Here is a 20297-nt window from a genome sequence, read left to right on the forward strand (position 1 = left end):
ATCTTTTAAGGTATCAAGTTAAACAGCATCTCCGTATTATTTAAGTGATAATAAAATCTGATTTATCTATTTAATAACGACCACGAAACATTTGAATTAATGGGAATCAGCCAATCAAACATTTTTTGAAACTTATTCAGACAATAAATAACGATATAAATTAATCAACTAAAATATAATCAACCGGTGACGAAATGCAAATTAATGTTTAAAAAATACAGAGAAATAAAGGGCTGAACTGAAGACCACATCACATTATGCTGCAAAGTATAAATAATTTATAGATCAATATAACCAGTGACTGAAACAAAGAAGGTACCAGGACAAGTATTAAAACACGTGAAATAAAAGCAACACAAGTACTCCTAAAACATGTTTGTTATTCAGCAAAAATCCCTAACACTTAAAGTTATGCATGTGAAATTTTTAAATTTGTCATTAGTCTATTATATTTAACTGATTAACTAAATGTATACTTTTGTTACTCTCAAAATGTTTATCGTATTTTTCTTAACATTATTGATGTCACTTTTGGAACTTATCAGTTTCTGTTTTTCACTATACCGCAGATTAGTTAAACAGAATCAGGATGACTAAACTTCTTTCACTTACGTTACATTACATCGTGCAAGTCCGTTATTAAATAGTCATCACAAAACACTTTCCACACATTCAAAAATTCTAAGAACACAGATACCTAAACATTTCTATATATTTGTTACCACGTGATCATACGAGTCAGCCAGAGGCTTACGAAACCATGATTCGGCTAATAGCTTGCCTAGACAAGTTAAATGATATAACATGCAAATCAAATATAAATGTGTGAAGTTTCAATGGCTGTCGTAAAATACTACTCTCTCTGCGAGAAATTTTTCTGTCATTTTTTTTAAGAGTATATGAGTTAGAAGTATTGTTTTATTTAAAATGTTATTTTAAACTCCCGACACCAACCCCGACGTAGAGGCGCTCTTAACCTTTCACTATTAATAATAATCTTGTCAGCTAATAGCAACTGTGGAACGTAAAACTAAACGTCTCATCAGTTACAGTCTTTGTAAAATATTAAAGAACTAAATATCATTTACTTATAACAAACAGAAAAACAAAAATGAATTGATGATTAGGTTTAGCGACGAACATTTAAAATAAAGCCACACAGTTCTAAAAATCTTGACCAAGATGAATGTTAACCAAGTGTATAAACTCAGTTAATACATTTGAACTTTGATAGTGATGTCAAGACTTATACAGAGAAACTGACCCCTCCTCTAATGGCACAGCGGAAAATCTACGAACTAATAACGCTAAAAGGTAAAAACGGAGTTTTGATATCCGTGTTGGGAGTAAAACATAAAACACAAGATAGCCCCATTGTGGAGCTGTGCGCTTGATTACAAATAAACAACCAACTATTTTTCTTATTTGATATTAAATAATATTACGTCAAAATGTAATGATTTTATTTAAATACATGTCAGACTAAAGTTACTTGCATCATCCACCATTTGTAATACAGAATTCATACATAATTGAGCAATTTTACTTGCTAATACCATAAAATGGTTAAGATATCTGGGTCAATTTTATAATAATGTAAACTCATAGAAAATGGCAGATATAAAATACACAAAATTAACAGATTTTTCTTCCTTGCAGTTTCTACGAGACTAAATTACGATTTACGCTTCATGTTTAAGTTATCAGAACAAGAAATTTAAGCATATAGTGAAACCTGACTTTTGCATCTTTTCATGTTAGAATAACAAGTGCAGGTTTTATGTTTAGTTTACTTTAAAATTGAATAAACTACACTGTACACCAGATGCGCGATTTTTTTAGATACTTGTCAGAAGGTAAACCATTTAATCTTACAACTAATGTTCTAAAATATAACATATTTGCCGTAACATAGATATTACAATTTAGGCGTAAGAAGGCACATAAAATAGTTACATACTTAATATGGAAACACACGAGTATACTGAACATATTCGTAATCGTGCCTACAAAATTTTAGGTCTAGAATAAGAAACCAAATGACAATTTTATTTATTATCAATCAATTTTAAGATTATTTTATGGTTCATTAATTTTTATTTTTCTTCAGACGACTTATGCTGGATGGCCTACTTGAATTTTTGCTGTAGAGATACACATGTCATTTGTTTATCGTAAATCGTGTGTCTGATACATTGACCGACAGAATGATATCCATGGTGAGTGGTTGGGCGGACTAGAGCCCTTGCCTTCCTATCCTTAACACGCTTGGCCATGCCGGGCCCCTGACGGATGAAGACAATCGGTTACCACAGTAGGCAAAACTAGCGCAATATGGTGACCACTGGAGTCGTATTTCCCACGCTACCATTAGTGTATCAACCAAGAATAATAATTGCTGTATCACGAACAGTATTTTAATTATATTCGAACACAGCAAGAAACCTTGTAAGCACCGTGTATATTTTCCTGGTGATATTTTACATACTGAATTTGTCTTTAAAAAAAAATCACATTTAGTTGTGATATTCTGCTTTAACCTTTGGTTAGTTCAGTCCAAAGGTCAATATCAGATGTCGCTAACGGTAGTACATAATGAAATCTGAACTTACTTTCGTGTTTTACGAATTAAATATGGAACAAAATTCGCACTTTTACAATAAATAGAAAAATGTTTTCCCCTTTCTTCTACTGAGTACACACTAGAACAGAAACTATAAGCTTGAAAATCTTAACTAATGCGTGTTGGTGCATTATTTTTCAGTAACATCTTGTAGACTTCCTTGTAAAGCATTTACGAACAATTCCTTTAAAAGCTATTCCACGCACTTTAATAAACCAATGCTGATAATTTGGGGCTTCTGTCTCTTCGTCGAAGATTAATATATCACTAGGCTGATTTTAAAGGATTATTATATCACTAGTCTGATTTTAAAATATTATATCACTAGTCTGATTTTAAAATATTATATCACTAGTCTGATTTTAAAAGATTTAATTCCGATAATACACATGCTAGTTTTGCAACTAGGTTTCAACTTGTGTTTCTGATATTCATATAAAACTACATAGAGATTACTTGCTTCATTTCTAAATTTTGAACTGAGACTAGATGGAAGGCTGTTAGTCAACAGCACCAACCGCCAACTCCTATTCTCATTTAATAGTGGGATTTGGTCATCACATACAACAACCCCAAAGTTCGAGGAGCAATTTTGCGGCAAGAAGATGCCAAGTGCACACCATCGGATTTACAGTTCGACACGCTAATCACTAAGGCCCCACCCGATACAGGTGTCAAGTTTCAGTGATATTCAGGTAAATCAAATTTTGTAACCTATTAAACAATATTCTAACTTACAAGACAAATGACAAAATTATAAACATTTGGTGCGTAACTGCAAACGTGAGGTTAAAAAGTTTTATTTCGTTTTGTATATATCGTACAAAAGCAATTTTTTCTAGCTTTGTTGAACAGATGAGCAAAACATAAACGAACAGTTCGCGCAGGTGTTCATTAGGTCCATGCAAGTAAACTATGGCTCTTGAGATAGTATGTACAGTTAATGCTTGAATGGATCCAAAGGCACCTTGCCTTAGCCCTTGTCATTTTATTTTCAATGTAGTTCAGCTAAGTTTATTATATATAAATGCACACAATTCACTCTAAGCCATGCAAAGATATTTTTTCTCACTCTTTCTTCATCATTAACGCATAAATGTTAATATCCGTCTGTTACGCCTCAATATGAAATAGTATAAAAAATGTTTTAAACAGCAATATCACCCATGAATATGCTGTTCATCTCATTCCATACATTATGAAAATGTTATGACAAGCATAATTTGATGACAGGAGGGTAACTAGGAAACGATAACCTCGAAACTCTGTAGATATTAATAGATGAAATGAACCTACTAATAACACAGAAAAAAAAGTGAAACGTTTGTAACTGGATAAAATCTGTAAAGAGCGTAGTGAAAACTCTACAACAATGATAATAATAATAATTGTTTAATATTCAACATTAGCTTTTCACCATCCAGAAAAGAATAACAATATAAAAGTATGTCAATAACGGAGAATGAATAAGTCAAATTTCAGAAAACTTGAAAATGTGGAGCTACTGTGAGTCAGATGAAACACCAATGTTCTGCTAGTCGACCTTCTGACCACTTATCAACCTATGTATCGTGATCTTCAACAAGTACACATGAACCAATTCACATCAGCGTCACACACAAATATCCAATTGCAGTGTGCAACAGCGAAATGACCATCAAATATCGGATAAAATTCACAAAAGATCGACGAGGTATTTTTTGATGCAGGCATGAGGTTAATGTTTCCAAATATCAGATTTCATTAATCTCAGTCTTGTATCCAGTTTTCCTAATCTGAATATTTACAATATTTTCACATCTATAACATGCATCAACTTACGCTTTAGTTAGTTCAATTCTTTTCGACAAAAAGCCACTTCTCAAGGAAACCTAGGTTAAGGTAAAAAAAAAATACTGAAGAGTGAAATCACTAAACTTACGTCAAATTTAATATTTCCTTTCTTTTGATGTACAATGTAAGAAACATTATGATTATAAAATTTTGAAAATGCCATACCAATTTCTTGCATTAGTTACGCAGGGTCGATGGCGCCAGTACCTATAGTAATTAGGGTCCATATTTGGTAATACGAGTAATGAGTCTCCTAGAAGAACAACTGATACAAAGTACAAGATGTTGAAACTTTCGTCCATGCAGACTTTGTCGTGTAGCTTATTACCAGATTAACTACATGGTTACTTTGTACCGATTCGACATCTCTTTGTGAAACAATACGAAAATTGAATTCCGCCCACACTGTTTGTAAGATGTCAGGATTATGCAAACAAGAATGTTTACATACAGTAAAACTTTGTAGCCTCGTTCTTGTTCTTACATACTGAAAATAAGCATCAATGTGCGGCCTATGCATGGACACAGAACTAAGACACCGTACTACAGGACGGGCCCATTGTATGTCACTATCAGATATCTAGACAGAGTTAAATCAGTAAACAACCAAGGCCACTCACTCTACTTGGGCTAATGGCGAAAACATAAAAACATATATAGTTCACGGCTACTAAAAACATCATAAACATCAGCGTGTTGTCCCAATTCCACAACATAAACGGTCTTAATATGTTCGCCTATTTCTTAAAATATGTACGAAATTAAATTACACACTTGCTTGAGATAAAAATTACTCTATGAATGTGCATGCGATTTCAGTTATCGCGCTTGGAACAAGTTTAGAAGCTTTAAGTTAAATAATAAATGAAGCTCAATATATAATAACAAGATACACCTCACTGCTGCTAGGTGTACTAATATCAGCCACGTGACTTCAAACAATGACAACTTGCAATGACCTATGTACGGAAAACTTGTTATTTAAGGAAACAAATGATCGTGAAAAAACGTTTAAGTAATAGAAAACATGTGCACAAGTTTATGCTGATAGAAAATGTGGAGACGAATAATTAATTATTCTTAATACATCAAAGTGTAAAAGTTAAGGCAATATTCCATTCGTTTTCCCCAGTTGTAGTTAATTTCTTTACGGTTTTATCACATAATTATCGTGTAAGGATAGAAAATATATCAAAGGACTTCTATCAAGTATCAGACAGACAGAATGGGTTATTATTGTTAAAAGACAATCTGAAATCACCCCAGTTTTTAATATTCTCATGTTTTCAACAGCAGGTTAACCTATATCCAGATATCTGTGTAAAATAAAGTTTCACAGTAACAATTATAGATTATATAAAGAAAATAACTATTTACATATTTTCTAGCAAACAGTGATGGTAGTTTAAATATATCAAGATGACTTTACATACTGCTTTTTAGTATTACCCTCATATTAACAATACTATAAAACTAACAATGCAGTATGTACAATTTATTGGGTTAAAGAATGTTTTGAAATATATTCATGTAAAAGCTGTTATTGTTATAATACCAGTTTCAGAAATAATGGTTGTTCTCATCTATTAGTAAGATACACAAATAACTACAGCAACTAAGTTTGTATTAGTTTTTGCAAGACTGGCTAGCTAGTTAAAAGTTGTGTTTTATCATTGGACAACAACATTTATTAATATTATTAAACTTATTTTTCAGATTTAAAGCAAAAGACAGTTGATAGTGTCCCCCTCAGATACTTGGGTGCTTCAAGTAGTAAACATTTTATAAAACTTTGCAGGAAGGAAAAAATGGCAAACATTTGTAGTTGACAAAATGCTATAAAAATGTAAATATTTGTCTGAAAGATTTGGAATTCTTGGGAATTTGTAAACACAACTGGTTTAAAGAGTTGTGTTGAAGGGTCAAAATGATTAGGAGGTAGAAGTAGAATTATGAATAATAACTGGTGTTTGGAAGTGTAATGGCATAAATTTATGCTTTTTATTTATATTACTGATCCCAATTATACTTGCAAATATTTTGCTTAATACATATTACTGATGCTGGTGAGTACTTAACTGAAATGCCTTTTAAAGTCACAAAAACATGTTTTCCTGCTCAAACAGATTTGAAAATGTTAAATAATAACTAATGTAATTCCTTTGGTTATTATTGTATCCTAATGAGTGAAAAAATGAGTTACTTTTTGATATAAAATCCATCTCACCTACTCAAAAGAGCTTAATAGGGTTAATCATATATTATAGCAGTCTTATTTGTACAACACTTTTCTGGAGACACGTTTTCACAAAATACCTACAAAAGTGGAAATTTTTTAGGTGTACTAATCTGTTTCAAATTAAAAAGCAACATTAAAAGTGTGAGTTCTTTCTGCTTAGATAGTACAACTTACATAAAAGGATGAAATAGTTCCTTACCTTCCTTTGTTTTAAGATTGTCTTAATTTTCGAAGTTCCAATTCTAAAAATTTTTGTTTAGCCAATATTTCAGTGAAATGCAATTTTGTTAATAACTTTGTTACATTTTAAAGGCTAGAATGAAAAGTTCAGTATGCTTTGAAGTTGACCATTAAGTGTAATAAAAACAACTACAATTGTATACTTTACATGTACAGGTATATTGTAAGGTCAAGTTACATACTGTGTTTGATACAAGGATTATGAATATGAGCAAACGTGTAGTAGATGTAGTTTGAGATCCACTGGTTTGATTAGTATAGTAAAGTATATGAAATAAATCAAGCAACAGGAGACAAGAGTACTCAACACATGACCTGGGGCACACTGATCATAGAAGCTTTTTGTCGTTTCCCAGTTATTGATAATTATGACTGTATATTAAGTTTAATTACACTCTAGAAGTTAAGCAATTCTTCTGGTAGAAATTATTACATAATTACAAAAATGAATGGTTCAATGAACTTTAGCCTGATATCCATGTATGGTGCATTATAATAACACAAGATTGTTTAACTAAAGGGATGAGAAAACCTACAATCAAACTAGTATTTTGGATATGGTATCATTAAAAAAAAAGAAATGAATGATAATAATAGACTAAACTTCAAACAAAAAACTTGAAACATGAAGTTTTGTTGACAATTTTGTTGCATTTTTAATACCTTTTGAAACAATGAAGTTTAAATCTCAAAATATTATTGAAAATAATGCAAATTAAACATCTGTTGAGTGAAAACTAGTTTTGTACAGTAGAATGTATGGATAAATCAGTGAATACCAGTAAAAAGAAAAGTAATAATAGACAAATACTGGTTTGAATAATAGTAAACTATATATTTATGATTAAATGTCATTACATGACAGTAGACCAAGGTATATGTTTTGATAGCTTATGATTGGTTTGTTACTTATATGTACTACTGACAAACTATAAAAAATGTCAATAAAAGTGTATATGTACAGGTGTTAAGCATATCTCAAAGTTGTATTAAATTCAAAATCCAACTAAACATGAATTACTTTAGAATTTTATAAGTATTAACAGTGCAACACAACAGATCAAGCTACCCTCCAGGTATAATACTTAGTGATAAGTTCTGGAATTGTTTGTTTTGAATTTTGCGCAAAACTACTCGAGGGCTATCTGCACTAGCCGTCCCTAATTTAGCAGTGTAAGATGGCTAGTCATTACCACCCACCGTCAATTCTTGGGCTACTCTTTTACCAACGAATAGAGGGATTGACCATAACATTATAACAACCCCACAGCTTAAAGGACAAGCATGTTTGCTGCAACTGGGATTCGAACCCACAACCCTTGGATTACGAGTCTAACGCCAAAACATGCTTGGCCATGCCAGGCCTCTGAAATTAATACAACCTGTACATAATAGCTCAAATAAAGTAAAAATCTTTTTGTCTGGCATCAAATCATGAAAGTGACATTATGTATTATAAAGTATGAAGTTGAAAAAATATTCAGCAAGTTAATAAGATTATCATGTGATGCAAAAAATTTTATAATTTTAATCAGTTGTACCATGCTTATATTCATATGAGTGATAATTTATACCAGCTACATGTAAATTTTGAATACAAATAATGGATTTTAAGATTTAAGTAACACAAGGTAGTGTATTTACCACTTATAACATTAGTGATAATTTGTTATTACACATAAAGCTACACAAAGGGCTACCATGGGTATCAAAATCCAGTTTCTATCAGTATACCATAGTACCAATGGATACAAAAAATTGGTTCTATAGAATGCTTGAGATAAAATATACATAGTATGCTAACATTACACAGCCAGATCATGCATTTGTATAATACCTATATACACATTTGTTTTTAATTCTTCAGGAATAATATCTAATCTTACATATCTGTAGTATCCAATTTAGTTTGTAAATGTTTTAACTTAATCTTCTAGTAAATATGTAGATACTATAAATTGAACTAGACTGTTGATGAATTTAAGCCTGTGACCAATCTTTGCATCAACTACTGACAGTTATGTGATCTAAAACATTCCATGACATTTTTCCAATCTAATTTCTTAAAAAGATCAGAATGATGTGCTTCTTTACCTATGAAAACATGCAATATATTCAGGTTTTCTCCGTAGAAAGAATGTAATCTCAAAAAAGTTAATCACAAACAAGCAAAAATAAATTAGTTACCATTCATTCAGGTCATGTCCTGATAAATAACTGTTTACTTTTTTTAAAAAAAGATAAATTTATTTTTAACAATTTTCTTTGACAGAATATCTTAGAATCACTCAAAAAGTGGCTATATTTATGGTATTCACAACAATTATCAAGTTTAACTGTCTTGTTTTGCAGAGAGGTCTGTTACATGGTTTACATCAATGGAGAAATACTAAGTGGATATGATTTATAACATTTAGCAGTTAACTTTGGGTCCTTGGGTCAACATATACACACACACAAACATTGTAAACATGTGGACATGACAAACACACAAATGCCAATTGTTAAAGTTCAATCTAGATATCCAATTTTGGGTGATAGACACCAATCCAATATTTCACTCAAGTTACAGGCTTAGTTGAATTGTAATTTCATTTAAAACAAGTGCCATAAAAGTTCTCATTTTACACAAAATCAAACAAGCTAAATGAGCAAAGAAATTGTGACTCTGTCTGAAGGTTAATTCAAATCATGTTGAAGCTGATAATACAGAATCCTAAAAATTATATAAATGTGTATTCACTGAAATCCAAATACTGTAAACAAATATAACATACTTCAAGCTTATATAAAAATGATTTGCACCAAAATTTATGGTAGAAGACAAATAAAAAAAAAACCTTAAAAAGTACAACAAAAAACGAACCTTTCGGTTTCTTCACCTTCAGCAACAGGTATTACACCAAGTGCTTCTGGCAGAACTTCTGACAGAGGAGCAGATGCACTGAAGGCTGTTTCTGATCCACTTGATCCAGTGTACATTGTGTTCATTCCACCAAGAGTGTCTACAGTTGAAGTTACTTTGTTCCGATTGGTAAATGCATACCCTGTCTGTTGATCTTGGGAATCGAGATTCTGAGAACCGCAGGAGTTTGGAATAATGTTCTTGGATCCCTGATGTAATTGGTTTGATATTTCCTGTTCAGCAAGTTCACATATTTGGGTTTGAGGAACTTCTACTAGCATTTCATTCTCTGAAAAATCTTGGATGAGTTTAGGTGTGACAAGATCTTGTGAGAGTACTGATTTAGAGATGGGAGCTACTTGAATATGTTCTAGAGTATCTGAAAATGGGAACTGTTGAGAACAATCATTTGCTACTGCTTTCATAGTCTGGATACCTAGCGTTTGAATAACACCAACTGAAGTTGACTCTGTTGTGTCACAAACTGGAAGAATGATACTATATATTGGTTGAGAATTCTGTTGAGCATCTAGTGTTACAGAAAAACCTTCGGAAGCTGTCACTGGATGTGTTTGACTTAAATACATGTGAGAAATGTCACTTGAATTACTATCTATATGATCATTGGGTATATTTGTTAATCCATTAATAGTAGTTTTTAATGAACTGTTGCTTTGTTCAGTAGACATCTCATTTTTTATTGCCTCTTGCTGAATAACTGGTGGATCAGTAAAATCAGTGCATATCCATCGGCCTCGTTTAAAGGGTTCACTACTAACTAGCTTCACAACCTTAAACCGGTTCTGCCACTGGTAAGAAGAGGCCATGGGCACTTCAGTGACATCAGATGAGCTTCCTATTGGTGACAATGATAGAACCTGTTGATTCCTTTCTGGTTGTACGATACGTTTTGCAAACCTTGAAGAATTTATGGTAGAGGTTACAGTTATTTCTGAATTCCCAATTTTTGGGAAATGAGTCAACTCCACAGATTCACACTTAATTGGAATGGATGAAGTAGAAAGGAAAGGTAATTCTGTAATATTACTGTTTGTGGTACTAGTACTGATGCTACTAATATCACCTGTTGTATCCTCAGAAGACTGGTCATTATCAACATCCATCTTTTTTGAGCAAGTAAATGTTTCTGAATTCAACTCATCAAAATCTTCAATACTATCTTCTTCAGGATCATTGTTTATCCTTGCTCCCTGAACTGTTACACTTGTTATCTGGAATGATGGCTTCTTCTTGTGCTCTTGATGCTCTTCTAAAGTTACAGTCCCATTAGATTGTAGATTAGCATTTGTTCTGTTCAGGTTATAACATAAGTTTGAATCCATAGATGACACAGGAAAAGCAAATGAGATGTTTTCAAGTTCTGAATGTCTATTATCACTGCTTATAAAATTATTAGCCATAAGATTTCACATGTTGATCTGTTTTTGAAATAAATTTCAAACCTTAAAAAGAAAGAAAAACCAATTAAGTTCTATAACCTGCATATACATGAAGTACATAATGAAAATTAATACATCAAAGCATAGAATATAGTTTCAATAGTTCAAGAAAAAAACACAAACATTATCCATGAAATATGAAATGCCTTTATTGAAATGTTTTAATGCTGTAAAAAACATGACTAAAGTTCTGAATCTCTCTGATGGTTTGCAGAGCATAAATAGTTACATGTTTTCCCATGACTAATTGCATTTGTTTCAGAATGATGTATGCAAGCTCTACTTTTCCACCATAATTCAGATCTTCTTGTTGACAGTTATGCTATTAACTTTACTATAATGGATTTGGAATTCAGTATTAATTCTGTTGCAAATATTTCCAATTGATATTGGATATTTACAATTTTTTTGGAGGCCTTACTTGCACAATCTGCTCTTACTGTGCAGGTTGATTTTGTGGCTGCACTTTCAGACCTTATTGATCAGTGTACTTGGGCCATTAATGAATGTCAAGTTATCTGCTGATGTGCCTGGCAGGCTTCACAATGATGCAGATACCCAATACATGTAACATCCAAAATGTTCTTGTGATTTTGAACAAGACCATTTTTTTCTTTTGCAGGCCTATTCACCTTCAGTTTCTATAAAGCAAGATTGTCTTCTAGCTCTAACCCTAAAGCAACTCCTGCTGGCCCATTTCTCTTTTCTTTCAGGTATGTTTCATTTTAAATTTTGAACCAATTTGGAGTGTCATGTTAGATGATTAACTACTCAAGCCCTTGTTTCTTTCAAATTCTCTTGATTTTCAAGTCAATGCTTTTAGAACGAGCAAAACATGTAATATACAACTTCTCACATTATCTCTAAATTACTTGTTTTTCAGATTGATTGTTAAAGGAGGGGTCTTTCCCCTGGTCTTTTACTATGACCTATCAGTTTCTTTGTCCTGAGTGTTGTAATTTGTCTTATTTTGAGACTTTCTTCTTTTGCTTAGTTACTACTTATTCTCATTTAGTCATGATTAAATATATACTATGCAGTCTTCATTAACTATGGATCTCATTGTTATTGCTTTTATTACCATGTGGCTCTTAGGTTCTTTTGATAATGCCATAATGTGTTACAAGTTACTTACCTTTTAATTATAATTTTAATACTGCCATACTGTGTTACAAGTTACTTACCTTTTAATTATAATTTTAATACTGCCATACTGTGTTACAAGTTACTTACCTTTTAATTGTAATTTTAATTGACCTTGAAATATTTTTCCTGTATTTTGTTTTTGTCAGTATCTCCAACTGGTTTCCTCTTCAGAAGCATGCAGCAGGAATTAATTAGGGTTTCAGAATCTTTTTTAGCTTCTAGTCATTGTTCAAGACAACCTCCAGATACTTGTACTTTTCAACCCTTTAGGGGTAGCTGAGCATTGAAGGCCATGAGGTTTTTTTTTTACCCACTCATTCTCTCTTTTGTTCTGGACAACTTCTCTATACAGACTTCCAAGAGGTTGTTTCATATAATTTGTTCATCTGTGTGACCAATGACTTAAGATTCTTGAATTCATTAGATCAGATCATCAGTTCAGTTTTTACTCTTATTTTCCTACTTTATCTTTTTCTTCTGATTTGGTCTGCTTACAAATTATGGATCAGGTTAGTGTCAGGTCTTTTTCCAAAGGAGAAAGAGAAATTGTTTGATATGTTTCTCCAAGTTGTTACTCCCATTTCTTCATAGTTTGAAAGAAATGGAAGATTAGAGACTTGTTTCAACTCAAGCTACAGCACATTTCAAACTGGATGACAACAGAATTTCTTTTCATTCCTCTTCATTTTGATGTTAGTCTTTTCAAAAATGCCTCTGTGAAAGAAAGATTGAGGTGCTATGTTGAGAATCAACATCATTCTGGGTTTTGAGTTCCTTAAGAAGCAGCATTTTATATCATGTTAAAACTTTAAGCTGTTCAATATTCCAGTCTCAAGCTACTTTCCTTTCTTTACTACCATTCTATGTTAATGCACAGAAAAACCTCTACTGTGGTAGCTTACCTCAACAATTACAGCAGTATGTGTTCATGCAGCCTTTGTTTTCTTGTAGTTTTTCTGCTTCTTTGGCTTCATTCTCAATATTTTCACTTTTTGGCTTGACATATTCTTGATGTGATGAATATTTCATCCAAAATTCTTTCTCAAGTTCATCACTTCCTTTCTACAAACCAGGCCTTTCAATCTTTGGTTTTTTCAGATTTCTGAATATCTGGGTGATATGATAATCAATGTCTCACTACATTGAACAACCACTTCTTTCTTCTGACTCAACTGGTCTCGGTTTCCAGTTCTAAATACTCTGGAAATGGATGTCTTGAATCAATACAGGGAGGACATTTTCTTTAAGCATATTCTCCAGCCCACCTTTTCCCTCAGATCCTGATTACAACAAGTTTCTTGAAGGCCAGGTTCTCACCATTGTTCAATTTGGTTTGCTCAACCATGGTTTCAACCCATTATGTCAACTCTCACAAAGGGACTAGACCCATTATCACCATGGAATCATCTTCTAAAACAACCTCAAAGATTTGTTTTTCACTGTCCTGTCCTTTAATGACCATTCTTAATGGTCTTCTCTGGCTATTTATCAATTTTGTTGGGAAATCTTCTATAGTTGGTGCATTGGACAGTAGAATAAAGCAATTAACTTGATTAATTACCTATGCACACTGATTATGTTGATTAGCACAATGTAAAATAAGTTATTAAAATTAAATCAAATAAAGTCATGAAAAATAACGAACTGATATTATTGTTTCTGATTATTTCAACTTTCTAAGAAACTGAAATATATCCACTATCATTTTTCAATATTTTTATTAATTTAAGGTTGTCCAGGTTAATCAACTGACCAAAGTAATCAAATAATTAAAATTAGTGTTTTCAATTATTCCAACTATCGAAGTTGCATGTAAGAAAATTAGTTTTAAGTAACTGATTAAAGAGCCTAACAATCAATCAATAAAATTTTACTAATCAGCCAGCTCTAAATGTTACCTACATGTACATAGTGGTTAGAGTGACAACACAAACAAGATATTTTTTGCTCTGCATTTAACTTATTAGTGCCTCAGAAACAATGAAACACCATTAATAATGCTTGAATATTGAGTATAACAACTGGAAAGACTACTAGGGAAGTTATATTCTTTGTGTGTATATATATCTTTTGAAAATATTTCATGATACAAGAATCGAATTACCAAGCTAACTCTTGATGAATACATTTTTTGGATGTGGAACTGATGAAAAAGTGAAGCATATGAAAAAATTCAGGAGGTTTCACAATTATTGGGAATCAAAAAAGTAATGTTTGAGGTTTAAAACCAGGAAAAGTAACTGCAGTTGATAATTAGTATGTGTATCAAATACACAAACTAAAACTGGAAATAATGTCACTGACTTGGTGAGCTTTTGTCCATATAAACAGCACATGAATTACGTGTATGCTATTTGTATATCACAATCTGTTTGAACAGCAGCTGCTTTCTATGAATCCTGTTGCTCGAAACACAGTCAGCTGAAGATATTTCAGGATATGTGGACCACCTCAAAATTATATATAGTCTTTGAGTCAAAATGTAAACTTTGTATTAATATGTTTTATGTCTAAAAGTGCTGCAAGAAAGAAAATGAAACCTAATATATATACATACAATGAAACTGATTCTTGTTGTTTAGCAAGGTAATGTTATAAATAATTTTGAATGAAAATTGAAATATTAAGTCTTATACACAATATTCAGCAAGAGATAGAAATATATTTTCTGCTAATTCTTTCAGACCAATTGTTTTCCCTATACAGTTTCATTTGAAAGAACTTGTTTCTTGTATGAGAAGATCACTGGTGTTGTAAATAAAGATTAAGGTGTGACTAATGAAGAAAAATAGTCAAGACCTTATGTATTAAAACTATTCTGTTACAATGATCTTGATGCTTCTTGAATATGAGACATACCTTACTTAGCATGAAAGGGGACCTAGAGTATAAATACAACCTTGTATAAGGTGGGTAGATGAACAGCATTAAATTATGTGCTTGATGCCAATATATCTTGAATTAAAAGAGAGATTATTGCTGAGCTTCACAGAAGGTAAGACCATATGGAAATATCTTAAAACATTCAGGTTGGCACCCACTTGACAGCATGTTCAGAATAGCAACATTTGTTCAGGAGGACAGTGAACACTAGAACACACTTTATGACTTGGTGTATTCAAATTTTAAAATGCAATGCAAAGGATTAATAAAAATGGAGAATGAAAGGAAAGGAAAAGATGATATTGTTGTCAAATATGAGATTATGAAAGGAACTGATAGAATAAAGGCTTCTAATTTTACTCTTTTTGCTGAATTCAAAAAACCAAAAGGATGAGGAGTTACAAATTTAAGATCTGTAAAAGATAGGTAAGGCTCCAGTTAATAAAGCTATTTTTCGAATAGGGTAATTGAGGTATGAGTTACCATCAACAATAGGATAGAATAACATTTTATAAGAGCTTAAGTGGGACATTCATTACTTCCTTAAAAAAAAAAGGAGGGTCTATTTTTAGTATTCCTTGAGAGGATTAGCATGCAGGGAGATTTTAGAAAACCAAATGTTTTAGGGTAGTACTGCATTTATAAAATTTTGAACTTAAGAACTGAAAAGATACTGAACTTATGCATAGAAATAGTGAAGCTTTAAGGAAATGTATAATTATAGTTCAATTTCTTCAAAACAAAATTCTGTAACATTAAATGGAATTAAAAGAAAGGCCAAGTCATCTTCACATAACAAAAAAAAATTGAACATTAGAATAACTCAACTCCTAGAACAAAATTTTGAGGTGATTCATAATGCCGTGATTACTATTCTACAAATAGCATAATATCAAAAATCAAATTTGTACGTAGACTTTCAAAGTTGAAATATATTACTCCTAAAATTAAAATATATTTTTTAACCTTTTCATTCCACCACTCAAGCAGACCATCAAAAACTGTTCAAATTCCAAATATTTAAAACTCTTAAGTATTTTATCATAGCTTAAATTGCTTAAATCAATATTCTTATAAACTGTTTTTGCACACCTTAACATGTTGACAGTCTTAATCTAGTACAGGGACCACAACTGTACACACTATCTTGAGACAAGACTACAATAACTTCATGCTATAAATTAAAAAATCTAATAAACAGAATAACTATAGCTAAATAGGAACAGAAACTTCTGTGTAAAGTCAGAAAAACAATTTTATATAACATTTATTTTAACCAAGTTGTCTTTGCAGCTTCTTCAAAGCTAGTGGATAAAACTATTTGATATTACAATATTCTTTAACACTCCTACGAAAAGTGGGGCCTAATAGGCCCCAGAGCAACTTGAAAGGTTATTAATATTAGGCTAATAATTTTGTATTTAAATAAAATTGCCATTTAAATCCATTAATGAATGGATTAACAAAATTCCCACTGTCCCTATCTACTATCTAGCGAAACCACAGCCAGGGGAACGGGCTTGGAGAAATCAGGACTAGAAACGTCTTTTTGTAGGAGTGTTAAAGCTTAAAATTGCTTGTGACATTTATTTCATGAGCATATTTTATGTACTAGCCCTGAAGTTGCAGAGATAAAATGTTGATTGAAATAAAAAAGTTTCCTTATAATTATTTGGAGTCTAAAGTTTGTTTTTTTTCAAACTAAATTATCAAAATGTGTAATTCCTTCCAGTATGTATTACAAATCCTAAAAAAAATGTAAAAGAAAGGTGTATTAATAAAATATCAATCATACTATACATTATATCCACTGCAAAATCTTTTGTTTAATATTAGGGTTATTCACGATATCTGGGATACTTTAAGGCTTTATCAACAATCAATGTACAAGTTATTTAGTAACTCTGAGATACATAGGATGAGTTAAAGGCTTATTTGATCTCATAATCAAAAACTTGAAATGAAATGTAAACTTAATATTATTGATAAAAGTTATATACTTGAACACAAAATAGCGTATTAAACTATATTCTTGTCTTACATTCTTCAATGGCAACATAACCTGTCATTCAAAACCAGAACTTGTCATTTTGGCTGAACATAAGGAAAGTCTATCCAAAATGCTATTTGAAATCCATTATGTTATGTTTTTTAAATGCTACAGCTATTGTTATATTTTTTAATTTTCTTTATTTTACAAAATTTGCTACAGCCAGCAAGAAACTTGGACAAAAAGACTATACATTAGAATAATGAGGGTTAAATTTGTTTATCTGTGGAGATATGGAAAAGTTTATGTATATACATGTGTATATAATTATTAGAAACAAAATGGTTATTTCCTTATAAATAAATAATGAGGTTATAGAGTCATAAAACTAAAAAAAAACAAACATAGCTGGCTAAAGCCACTGATGTGTGAACAAGTAAAATGTTGTAGCCAAATGATTAGATTAGTTCAAAATTATAATAATTTTATTTCTATGTGGAGGTTACTTGACCAAAATGAGCATTTTCATCCTTCTTAGTGATTTAATTACTTTTGTGTTGGGATTTGGCAATTGTTTTTACACTGTATGCTGCAAAAACATGATGCTTATTTTGGTTATGCTGTATTGATTATTATTATTATTAATTGCTTTAACAAGAAATGTTTGGAATGTTAAGTAATTTTTCAGTGTAATGAATTAACTTCCATTATATTACAGCAAGGCTGTCAACTGTTGATTATGTTAAATTAAAACTACTGTTGAGTGACATATTCTAGAAGATTCACGCCTTATTGAAATTCACACCAAATCACAGTTAATAACAAAACACATCTTTAATCTGTGAAATGCAGCATCAGATTCTTCAAGCAAGATTTAATTTTTAAGATTCATTAATTATAAAAACTAATAAAAGAACACACGCGATATTGATCATGCAATAGTACAAAGTTAAAAGACTGGAAGTTATATAAAGGGGCTGCTTTTTTATTCTGCTTTCCTCTAACTAAATCTTCTGTCAGGTAATATTCCGTATTTTGCTTGTGACTGCATAAAAATTACAAATATTAAAAAAAGTATTAATTTACTGCCAATATCAACAACGTGAAAACACAGGTTTAGATTTATCACTTTCCAATCATAATTTTTCAACACGAAATACAAAATAATAATCCTACCTTTTAAGTTTCACAGATTATACACAGTTTTATTTTCAAAACATTATACGAATTAAACTCATTACCCTAACATGTGGAACCACCACACTAAATTCAGTTTTCCTTGAACACTACACTTCTGCAATATACGTTTAGTATATCTCAGAAATTGACACTCTTATAGCGACCCCTACTAGATACTAACTGTAGTATAATATGACCCATTATTTCAAACACCATTCATGTGGTCAGTTAAAAATTAAAGTTCATGTGTGAAAGAAAACAAGATAAAGACAATTATATTAAATATAACTTTTTGTGAGCTCCACATGAGTAAATCTGTTATTGTATGCTACATGTTCATACTAGAAATAAAATACATTATAAACACCAAATTGTTATTTTTCTTTAATTGGACGCTTAGCGTTTCGTTTCGTTTTACAGCTTCTTTAGAAACATTTGATTAAAATACAACTGATTTCAGAGGAAAGCTCCTGAAGAAGCTGTAAATGGAAACGTTAAGTGTCCAATTGAAAAAAAAACAAATCTGATGTTATCTGGTCATTTATTTCCAGCATTAAATGTTTTGTATACCAATACACACTACACAAATTAATAATTCGTTTTGTATGTTATGTTTTTATTTTAGATGTTTGTATTGGATTGGTGTCATGTGATAAGCGCGTGGTTTAATGTCTGAATTTTTTTCTAATGTTTTAAAGTAATATGAGCCATACGTAAAATGCAGATAAAACTAAAGTTGGTGAATAAATATGCTAGTCTGTTGTTACTGAAATGAATCGGGGTTTGATTTAATTTTCTGTTCCTATCAACCAACTACTTCAATGTCGTCCATCGTTAGCTAAGTAAAATCGTGTTACTTGAAAGATTATAAACGCTTTGTTATTACAAAGTGTACTGCATATTTTTGTATTGATTTTTTTACCGAATGATTAAAAAATCCTATCCAATGGTGGAAACTTACAGTATGACAAGTAGAGTTCAAAAGCTTTAAACAGTTATATATACGTTGAATTTTCAATATAACAACTCGGATGGAATATATGGAAGTTTGGTCTACCACTAAAGTTCTTTTTCTTTTTACCACTGCACCATATAACCTTCACATTTACAAATATGAGAATTGTTCATTTGTTTTAGAGCAAAGTCGCACTGAGGCATATATTGTGTTCACCGAGGAGAATCAAACCTCGGATTTTAGTGTTGTAAGGCTGCTGTTCAACGGGACATTTATAAGAATAACGTTGGCTCGTTTGTTATGAGTTTCTTGCAAAGTTATTCGAAGTTATCTGCGTTAGCCGTTTCTAATTGAGAAATGATGGACTAGAGAAAAGGCAATTAATTTAAAGGCAATTGACTTTAACACTATAACGCCCACCCCTCTCCCAGCTGAAAGACGATCATGTTCGATGACGGGGATTCAAACTTGCATTAGAATATACCACTTAAGTTAAATGTACGTATTTGCTTAAATTTCAAAGAACAAATTTCTAATGCTAAATCTTATAATCTCTAGATTATACATAAAGAACTAGTAGCAACTAGGCCATAACTCATTTCGTAGAAGAACACATAAAGAATCATGATATATATATATATATATATATATAAACACACATCTCGTTCTGTAAGTTTGTTTATTACACTTAATACTTCTAACAGGAGAAGAATACATATACATTTCATTTTTCTAAACTGAGAATTCAAATTAACTTTTCATAACCAACTGACTGTTGTTTTTTTTTAATTTCGCGCAAAGCTACACATGGGTTATCTGCACTAGCAAACTCTAATTTAGCAGT

General features: G+C 31.4%; 1 protein-coding gene and 1 long non-coding RNA gene across 2 annotated transcripts in view; both read right to left on the reverse strand.

The window, feature by feature from the left end:
* Window positions 1-18643, reverse strand: part of LOC143240733 (uncharacterized) — a 58359-nt gene extending 39716 nt beyond the window's left edge. The window contains exons 1-2 of the mRNA XM_076483664.1: window positions 18496-18643; window positions 9802-11303 (exon numbers count right to left, since the gene is read on the reverse strand). Coding sequence (XP_076339779.1) covers window positions 9802-11261 — 1460 coding nt within the window. The 5' untranslated portion in view covers window positions 11262-11303; window positions 18496-18643. The remainder of the gene's footprint in view (window positions 1-9801; window positions 11304-18495) is intronic.
* Window positions 3997-4759, reverse strand: LOC143240737 (uncharacterized). The gene is made up of 2 exons (XR_013021911.1): window positions 4622-4759; window positions 3997-4494 (listed from the first exon to the last, which is right to left on the reverse strand). It is a non-coding gene; the product is annotated as an uncharacterized LOC143240737 (long non-coding RNA).
* Window positions 18644-20297: the final 1654 nt, after the last annotated feature.

This window comes from Tachypleus tridentatus, chromosome 13 (genome assembly GCF_004210375.1).
Source record: "Tachypleus tridentatus isolate NWPU-2018 chromosome 13, ASM421037v1, whole genome shotgun sequence".
In the NCBI taxonomy this organism is placed as follows: domain Eukaryota; kingdom Metazoa; phylum Arthropoda; class Merostomata; order Xiphosura; family Limulidae; genus Tachypleus; species Tachypleus tridentatus.